The sequence below is a fragment of the Rosa chinensis genome, chromosome 5 (genome assembly GCF_002994745.2).
Source record: "Rosa chinensis cultivar Old Blush chromosome 5, RchiOBHm-V2, whole genome shotgun sequence".
NCBI lineage: Eukaryota > Viridiplantae > Streptophyta > Magnoliopsida > Rosales > Rosaceae > Rosa > Rosa chinensis.
This window is the reverse complement of record NC_037092.1, coordinates 11007986-11018341: the sequence shown is the minus strand read 5'-3', so window position 1 is coordinate 11018341 and position 10356 is coordinate 11007986. Positions and strand designations below refer to the sequence as shown.

The window sequence follows — 10356 nt, the reverse complement described above, 5'->3', positions numbered from 1 at the left end:
TAAACCCTTTCTGTGTGTAAAATGTCAACCTGTGAAATCTAAAAGTCAATTGCTTTTCTCCCCCATCATCTCCTTCTCTCTTTTCTGCTCTTTCTCACTCTCTTGGATACTTCTGAGTGAAGGCATAAATATTTGTGGGAAACACTCTCAATTGGCACCATAAAAGTGAATTTTGGTGCGGCAGCTCAGCTGCTTGGTTGGTGCTGGTCGATCTTTCTTAACCCATAAAAGTTAAATTTAGCGTTTACATTCTATCTTTCAAGTTTGAAACTTGAAACAGAAATATATATGTAAGTACAATTAACAATTGTTAATTAGACTCCCTGTAGTGAGAAAACATGCATGTCAATGAACCCAGAAAATTCCATGGACTCAAACCCTACTATATATATTTGTTAATACCACCTGGCAATTTATAAGCATGTAGTTGATGATGACATTGCACATGAGATTATATGACATAATCATATAAATATTAGGCCATTTAGGCTTAATTATATGACCTATATATCTAGATTATTCTAGCTAGCTACTGTAATTAATCGCCTGTTCTGTTGAATTGGAAGCGTTAATTAATTACCACTTTCTTGGTACTCAAAAATTAATCAGTGGTTCTAAATCCTTAATGTTCTTGAGCCTCTTAATTATTTATAAATTTAAGTATATCTATTAGCTTTAATTATAGAAATGCACTAGCATCATTGAAGATTATTCCATAAGAAAACAAACAAAGCTAATCTCTTATTGAGCTGATAATTATGATATCTAGTATAACTGTTCGAGCATGCATGAACTTCATGCATGTATCGCTTCTTTTGTATAAATAATTTCAAGGTCACACCCGACTTGTATTAGAATCAAATATATGTTTTATGTTACAAACTTATAACAATGATTTGTATGACACTGTTCATATGCATGTTATATTCTTTTTCTGGCCCCCCTGTCCCCCTTTTTTCACCACCAACAAGAACAAGAAGAACAATCCAAAAATTCGATCATTTATTCAACAAAATTTTGTTGTCCAGATGTTTTGCCATTTGGGCTACTATCACGACTTATATATTTGTCAAAGATAGCAACTCCATGAGATAATTGAGGATCAAGCGATGAAGACCTTTCAATTTTCCAAGTGATCTAAAACCCCTCATTTGTTTGTGAAGATTCAACCTTCCTTCGTTCTGCTATCGATATGTGATTGTCTCTATATAAATGGAAGTTTTCATCATCTATATGATAACAGAATCATCGATTGGTTGTTTTAGAGTAGAACTTTGGCCGGTACACTAGTTGTTCATCTGGCCTGCAAATGTTGGAGTAATCATATAGGGTGATCATACAGCACCTATCGCTGGTGTGTTATTTCACTCCACTTTCAATTTTTTCATTTCGTAACAAAAACCTTAAATTCTAAAAAAATAATCTAAAATTTAAATTTTTATCTTTATATGTTTTATTTAGCGCGTAACAATATTTGAGTGAAATGATACACCACTGACACTGTATGATAAATACACTTATTTTATCGATTCATAATGGATAACAACTTAGAACCTCATGCTTCTTATCACGTATCAACAGTCAAAGTTAACCCCAAGTAACTTGAATCAAGTCTCTCTTGGCAAAACTAAAAACCCTAGGATCATCCATGATTCCGGGTTCCCGGGTCACACCCACCCACCCAAGTCCTCTGTCAGCAATTGCGTTACAGTAGCTGTGTCCCATTTTCTGATATCCTCTCTGCCTTCACGCTTCCCATGCATGCGTGTACCCCACTGCCCTCTCTCTCTCTCTCATGCCTACCTCACTCATACGTACATACATACATCATTACATATCATATACACATGATACAACTACATACATACACATCCACACATCCATGCAGATACAAAATCCCCCACTGTTCCTTCTCCCCCGCTACAACCCAAAAACGTCTGTGTCACCGTTAGACCTTCCCGTTGCAACAAACTGTACTCCATGAAAACACTGTTATAGCTCTGCAAAGCTTGAACTAGCACAAGCTAGAACCTATCATTTTGACAGCTATTTGACTTGACCGGAGAGAGATATAGAGAGGAACTGATTAGCCATTTTGTACACAAAACATTAATACCTAATATCAAATCAAATCAAGCTAACGAGAAAAGATGTAAAAGAAAACGTCTGTGGTCTGGTTTTTGGTGTTTTGAAACGGTGTCAGGGCTTCGGGTCTCTCCCAGCCACGACCTGCTCCTGCAAAGTCGAGCAGGCTCACATCATATCATATCAAACTCCGCTTAGCCCCTGCCGTCCCTCATTTAATTTTATTCTTTTCCTTTTTCTCTCTTAACGCTACGCTCATCACATCAAACACACTTATTGAGGTTATTTACAAATCAGAAATAAAAGAAAGATATAAATGTTGCATCTTTTTGATTATTTATTAGTTGGTATGGGGAGAAAAACCCAATAGGGAAAGGAGAGAAAAGGACAGGGGGTTTCTCAATTTTTCAATTGGCTCTTTGTTATCTTCTGCTTGCTTTCTCTGTCACATACAAACACAACCCAACTCACCACAACAACAACACACTCTCTCTCTCTCTCTCTCTGTCTTTCTGTGGGGTTTTTTTTTTCTTGAGATTTGAGTCTGGAGGAACAAAACCATAAGCCACTGTGGAGCTAAGCAAAGCAAAAGCCTTTACCACATTTCTCTCATTTCACTTGCTAGTTGAGTTCTTTGTCTTTTGAGAGAAAGAGAGTAGAAAGCTAGAGATCATCGAGTCATCTGATGAAGGATAGAGGAGGCTCTCTTGGTGGAGAGAGCCTGCCCACTGATCACAATTACAACAAAGAAGAAGAAGACGAAGAACACCAGCTATTCTAGCTTAGCTTAACCCTCACAAAAGCACCTTTCTTTCTTCACCCATTGTTTGTTTCTGTCCAAAACAGTTAGCTCTAGCCCTTTTAACTAGTTCAAATCAGTGAGAGAAAAACACTATCTGGGTCTCTGTTTTTCCATCTGGGTTTTTCTCTCTTGGCTTAGATTTGGTTTCCTTCAATTTGCATGGCACTTGTTATGCACAAAGAAAAACACAACCAAATGGATTCAAGCAAGTATGTAAGGTACACACCAGAGCAAGTTGAGGCCTTGGAGAGGGTCTACTCTGAATGCCCAAAGCCTAGTTCTTTGAGAAGGCAGCAGCTGATTAGAGAGTGTCCTATTCTCTCTAACATTGAGCCCAAACAGATCAAAGTCTGGTTCCAGAATCGAAGGTATAAACAAATCAGAAGCATTTGTATACCATTTTGGTTAAAATGAGCTCATTTTGTTGTGGTTTGCTCTGCTTTTTGTTTTTGTTTTTCTTTGATTTTACCATTTTTATTTGGCATATGGATCTCAGACTCAAGATTTTTCCTTGTGTTTTTTCGAGCGATGAGTTGGTTTTTGTGTTTTCAACTGAAGAGGAAATGTGGGTTTGGTTTCAGAAATGGTTCTTAACCGTTTGCAAAAGCAGAGTAAAGGCACAGTTTCTTTGAGGAGAAAAAGACAACTTTTTGTTATTTTATCCTTCTTATTTAATAATGCAAATCTAAAGCTTCTCTTTTATTTTTGAAAGGTTCTGTCTTTAATTTTTCTCATTTAATTTGCATCTCTATAAGATTTAATTTCCCTTTATGGAAAATTCTTTTTGGTCAGACATGGAGTTTGTTCTTTCTCTTCCATTTTTATATTTATTTGGACTTGTTTGTTTGTTTTTGGATAGATGACAATTTTCTTCTGCAAACGGGTTTCTGTATATTTTGAGAATACAATTGAAGGAAAAGGACAGTTGATTTTAACTTTGGATGAAAATCCTTGTTTTATTTCACTACATTTGATTTTTGGCTCTCTCTCTCTCTCTCTCTTTAATTCTCAAATGCAAGCAGAAAATCCTACGATTCTTGGGTCTTCTTTTTTATCTGTGTAGAAACCCAGAAAGGCGTGGTTAAATGTAAATATTGCTTTTGCGTCTTTTGGGTTTTTAATGAAGGATAATGACTTCTCAGTTCACTTTTTTGGATTCGTATTCAATTATTTTGGTTCTTTCTATGTCTCACTGTTTTCCAAGTGTTTGTTGTTGTTGTTGTTGTTGTCCTAAACACGCTCAATTAGTACACAATTCTTTAATCTATCAAAGATGGATTCTTCGGCCTAGTGTTTTAACACTGGTCCCCATGAATTAATGGGAATGCATTAACTTTAATCTGAAATCTGAGGCACTCTGGATATTTTTTTATGCTACTCTGATATGAGAATTTTCAGCATTTCAAGCTGTTCATATTATGCTGCTTATTATTTATTATCATCTGTAACAGTTACATAATTTACATTATCTTAAATTAAACAGCTGCTATTGTAATCCTTTTATATAATGAACTGGAAAACTATTGTCTACCTTGCATCTGCTTATTTTTTTCTTACTGAAATAGATGCCGGGAAAAGCAGAGGAAGGAATCTTCTCGACTCACAACAGTGAATAGAAAGCTGTCTGCCATGAATAAGCTGTTAATGGAAGAAAATGACCGCTTACAGAAGCAAGTCTCTCATTTGGTTTATGAGAATGGATTCATGAAGCAGCAACTGCATACCGTAATTCCCTCCACCTTTACTAACCGCCTATTTTAGTTGTAGATACTCCACACTTTAACTTTTTGTTCTTCCTTGCACATATAAAGCTTTTCTGCTTCTCCTGGTTTTACATTTATACTTGCTTCCTTAGATTTCCCTACCTATTTCTTTAAACTGGTTGTTCATCGTTTACCAAGGTTTAATACCATCATAGGCTTTGCCGTGAAAGTAGTGGATATACATTCTAATGAGGTTAATAAATCACATTCTAATTTTTCTTTTCCTATTGCAAGCAGGCATCTGGAACGACCACAGACAATAGCTGCGAGTCTGTGGTCATGAATGGTCAGCACCAACAACAGCACAACCCAACTCCCCAGCATCCTCAAAGGGATGCTAACAACCCAGCTGGGTAAGTAATTTTTGTCCTTGGATAAATCAGTTAAAGCTGTTTGGTTTATGATTTAGGAAAATGAATAATATTTTATATTTTATTTCAGTCTTCTAGCAATTGCGGAGGAGACCTTGGCAGAGTTCCTTTCCAAGGCTACTGGAACTGCTGTCGACTGGGTCCAGATGATTGGGATGAAGGTAATTTATCTTAAATCATTCAACATGCATAGATACGTGCATGCGCTACTGAATTGATTACTTTTATATCAACTTCTAAATCTAACTATCCCAGTAATAATTTTCAGCCTGGTCCGGATTCTATTGGAATCGTCGCTGTTTCCCGCAACTCCAGTGGGGTAGCAGCACGAGCTTGCGGTCTTGTGAGCCTAGAGCCCACAAAGGTACATATCTTCTTCATTTTTCCTCGGTTCATTTACATATGTTTAGCATTTAAAACACTTTTTGATGCTTCTATTATTTATTTTCTTTGTCTAAAATGTATGTTGACTTCCACTGTAGGTCGCCGAAATCCTCAAAGATCGTCCATCGTGGTTTCGGGATTGCCGTTGCCTTGATGTACTGAGTATAATTCCTGCGGGAAATGGTGGAACAATTGAGCTCTTATACATGCAGGTCTGTTTTTGTGAATTGGTGCTTTCTCAATGCATGTATCAGGAACTGGAATTCTTTTAAAATGAGCTGTTGTATGCTGCTTAGTTTTCTTAATCGTCACATGTTCTTTCCCACCAGACTTATGCACCGACAACACTAGCTGCAGCTCGTGACTTTTGGACGCTAAGATATACTACAACATTGGAAGATGGTAGTCTTGTGGTAATTCATTAACTTAATCCTTTGTATTCTAAGATGGGGAAATAAATGTGGGGCACATTCTGTTAAGACATAAGAATTGTAATTACTTACCTCAATTTAAAATCTCCGGAGTTTAATGGGACTATATTGCATCTTACCATCTCGAAATTCCATTTATAGGTATGTGAGAGGTCATTGACTTCTTCTACCGGCGGCCCAACAGGGCCCCCATCTCCAAGTTTTGTGAGAGCTGAGATGCTTCCTAGTGGCTTTCTTATCCGACCGTGTGAGGGTGGCGGCTCCATTATTCACATTGTTGATCATGTCGATTTAGATGTGAGAGAATAGCTGATTAGCATTTGTCCCTTCACTCTTTAGTCTATTTAATTGCCTTAATGAGTGCCTTTGTGTTTAGGCCTGGAGCGTTCCTGAAGTTCTCAGGTCACTTTATGAATCATCCAAAATCATTGCTCAAAAAATGACTGTTGCAGTAAGTATTACATACAAAAGTCATTTACATTCTAGTTTATTCTTCCCTTTATTCACAATTTACCTTCGTAATTTTATTGTTCAGGCCCTGCGTCACATAAGGCAGATAGCTCAAGAGGCCACTGGAGAAATTCAGTATGCTGGGGGTCGCCAGCCTGCTGTATTGAGAACTTTTAGTCAAAGGCTCTGCAGGTAAACCCTCAGAGACTCGGTATCCTCTCTTGATTACTCTTCATCTACTTTCATAATAATGTTGCTAAGAATTTTTGGAATTGGGTCTACAGAGGTTTCAACGATGCTGTTAATGGATTTGCGGATGATGGTTGGTCCCTTTTGGGTAGTGATGGTGCGGAGGATGTGACCATTGCCATAAACTCGTCTCCAAACAAGTTTCTTGGTTCTCAGTATAATGCATCCATTTTCCCATCTTTTGGAGGAGGGGTGCTGTGTGCCAAGGCATCAATGTTGCTGCAGGTATGACATTGCTTTGAATTATCTGGGGATGAATTTTGAGCAACATTTATTTCTGCTTGCACCGATAATTGCCTTATGACTGTTCATTGGGGTGTGCAGAGTGTTCCTCCTGCTTTGCTTGTTCGTTTTCTGAGGGAGCACCGATCAGAGTGGGCCGACTATGGGGTTGATGCATACTCTGCTGCATGTCTTAAAGCTAGCCCTTACGCAGTTCCTTGTGCAAGACCAGGTGGCTTCCCAAGCAGCCAGGTTATTTTACCTCTTGCACCCACTGTGGAGAATGAGGAGGTAATGGCTATCATCCTCTCAAACTTATTTCAATCATTCCAGATCAAACTTGGGTATTATTCTGCTACTAAATGTCTACTGTTCACTCTTGTGCAGTTCTTAGAGGTTGTTCGGCTAGAAGGTCATGCTTACTCTCCTGAAGATGTTGCTTTGGCACGAGATATGTTCTTATTACAGGTTAGTATTACTGACTCTTGAATATATATACACATACGTAGATTTGAAATTTCAATTCGTTTATCATCATGGACTTTCTTATTAACACATTTTCCTGATAAATACTGAGGCAGTTGTGCAGCGGGGTTGATGAAAATGCAGTTGGTGCCTGTGCTCAGCTTGTGTTTGCACCTATAGATGAATCATTTGCTGATGATGCTCCTTTGTTGCCATCTGGTTTTCATGTCATACCGTTGGATGCCAAAACAGTTCAGTAACATCTCTACTCTGACCATCCTTACAGTATTTTCCTGCATCTATCTACTGTGAGTATAATTGATTTGTCTTTTTTCTTTGTTGCAGGACGGACCGACTGCAAATCGCACATTGGATTTGGCCTCTACTCTTGAAGTAGGAGCCAGCAGTGCTCGCCGAGTTAACGAGGGTGATGCAAATAGTTACAACCTTAGGTCAGTTCTGACCATAGCCTTCCAATTTACATTTGAGAATCACCTGCGCGACAGTGTAGCAGCTATGGCTCGCCAGTATGTGCGTGGTGTTGTAAGCTCTGTTCAAAGGGTAGCTATGGCTATTGCCCCTTCTCGTCTTAGCTCCCAAATGGGACCAAAATCCCTTCCTGGTTCTCCTGAGGCTCATACTTTGGCACGCTGGATTTTCCGAAGCTACAGGTACAACTCTAAAATGATCTTTTTGGCCTACTTGCCTGTATTATTGGGCAAATATCTGTTTCCGCTGGACTAGGCAACCCCATATCTTAGCAGTGAATGGTCCTGTTTAGTTGCACTTCCCTGAACATTTGGTATTATTTTTCAGGATCCACACTGGGGCAGAGCTCTTTCGACTAGATTCCCCATCTGGTGATGCTGTTCTGAAGCAGCTTTGGAGCCATCCTGATGCAATCATGTGTTGCTCTGTGAAAACAAATGTATATGCTTTCTTTCTTCTCAACATAAGCCAACAGAATGAAATACATTAAATTTTGGTACATTCTCAACATGGTTGTTAAAATATAATTGCAGGCATCCCCAGTGTTCACCTTTGCAAACCAGGCCGGACTCGACATGCTTGAAACAACTCTTGTGGCCCTCCAAGACATCATGCTTGACAAGATTCTGGATGAAGCTGGACGGAAAGTTCTCTGCTCAGAGTTCTCCAAAATCATGCACCAGGTAATGACGCATACCTACTTCAATAGTTGGAGTTTTGCTGTGCTTAGAGTGGATAATGTGCATGACAAATCCCAATTCATATATTGGACTTCGTCGGGTTCTGATCTTTGATTTATAGTTTGCTTTCTCTTATGTTGAATTGTTTGCTCATAGAGCAACTTTGCACCCGTTTCTAACCAAGTTTTCTGGATCTTTCAGGGGTTTGCATATCTGCCAGCGGGAATATGTGCTTCTAGCATGGGCAGGCCGGTATCTTATGAGCAGGCTATTGCTTGGAAAGTTGTTGACGATGATGATTCCAACCATTGCCTGGCGCTCATGTTCACAAACTGGTCTTTCGTGTGATGGCGATAATAGATTCCCAATAATACTTGAGCTATCTATTAAGTTATGTACGTAGTTACTTTCGAGAGTACTTTAGACATATTTATCTTAATGTAGCCAGTAGCAGCAGAATTTAATGGAGACTCTTAAGTCTCCACTATGGATGCTTATAATTAATTTGGCTGAATGAATATGAGTATGGTTAGTATGGAATTGCAGTCTACTTGTGGCATCACATTTACTTCATGTCTCCTAACTCTCATTCAACGAACTACTTATTTTTACTGTAGTACGTTCTATACTAGTCATTAGGTTCGGCGGTAAGAAAGTTAATGAAGCTGAAGTATTTGTGTCCTTAATAAAGTTAATGAAGCTGAAGTATCTGTGTCCTTAATAATTTGAACAAAAAATGTCCCTTAAAGTAGAGGCAGGAGTCTAGGAATTTACCTTGGCGGTCCCTAATCAAAAATCCATAGGAATCAACTAATCAAAATCCATAGCAATCAATAGACTACTGTGAAGGGTTTCAGATAGGTCCGCTGACAAGTCATTTTCCAAGCAGTAGAAGCCATTACTTTGGCTTTAAGCCCCAGTCTGCTGCATTTCTGCAGCTCTATCTCTATAGGAAGGAGGACAAAAATTTCATGAAGGCATTAAATCCAAGGACAAAAGGAGAGACAGAGCCCTTTACCTAATACCTATTAGGCTCCATCATAAAGTGCAAGGCTATAATCAGCTTGCACCTGTCTGATTCAATAAATGAAAGACCTCCCAAATCTATGAAACTTCAGAAGGATGATGATGATATATATATATGGAGCAGCAGATCACACTGTGATACTCTGAATGAGTTTGACTCAAACCAGATGTATCTCCAAACTGGTGTGGGAAAGTTGGATCATGACTAGCTATTATGAGCACTGGCTATTATTAGCTTGAAACAAAAATTGAAACCCAGAGCAACTTGTTACTTATTTCAGTTTAACAATGAAAACAGCTACCCAACCAGAAATAAATGTGAAGGGTCTCATCAATATCCACACCAGCCAGCAGTTTAACTGTTTGTAGTAAAATTGGATATGTAAAATTCCAAGTCCGTGGTATTTGAAAATCCGTTCAAGAAAACCAGCAGATGTCACCTGATGGATTCTGGGGCATTAATCATGTGGAGTTCAAGTCATAAAGGCCGTACCGGCGTGGCTCCAAGTCTCCAACAGTGAAGTCATTAGGTCCCAGTCGTCTGACTTTTCCTAATAACCCACGAATCATGGATCATAAATTCATAATATATGCAAAATCAAAATCCATTCAGAAACTCAAGCCTGTTTGGTATTTTTTAGCAACAGTACAAAGACTACAATACCAAAAAAATGAAACAGTACCAAGTAGGCAAGTAACCAGATGTACAATGATGATTTTACATTAGGGCAGGACCAATTGCAATGATGCGCCCTCCCTACACTTTTGTTGTTGCATTTCGAGTCCTAAATTTCAAATTGTTGTTGAATTTGTTTGCCTAGTGTCATGCACTAATTACACGAGCACAACTAATTACGCTGTTTATCCCATCACTAATTAGCTAGTCATGTGTCCCCAATTTACTTGAGAATTCTTTAAATTACTCGAGTGTCATTGATT

At 38.5% G+C, this 10356-nt stretch overlaps 1 protein-coding gene across 1 annotated transcript; it reads left to right on the top strand.

The window, feature by feature from the left end:
• The first annotated feature begins 2539 nt into the window (after positions 1 to 2539).
• On the top strand, positions 2540 to 8941 carry LOC112168277 (homeobox-leucine zipper protein ATHB-14). Its single transcript, XM_024305396.2, has 18 exons — positions 2540 to 3255; positions 4453 to 4612; positions 4888 to 5003; positions 5092 to 5182; positions 5290 to 5385; positions 5504 to 5617; positions 5735 to 5818; positions 5978 to 6133; positions 6213 to 6287; positions 6372 to 6478; positions 6571 to 6760; positions 6860 to 7048; positions 7145 to 7225; positions 7339 to 7473; positions 7568 to 7893; positions 8039 to 8150; positions 8245 to 8394; positions 8593 to 8941. The coding sequence occupies exons 1-18, from the start codon at positions 3047 to 3049 to the stop codon at positions 8737 to 8739; spliced, it is 2538 nt and encodes an 845-aa protein (XP_024161164.1). The 5' UTR covers positions 2540 to 3046; the 3' UTR covers positions 8740 to 8941.
• The last annotated feature ends 1415 nt before the right edge of the window (positions 8942 to 10356 follow it).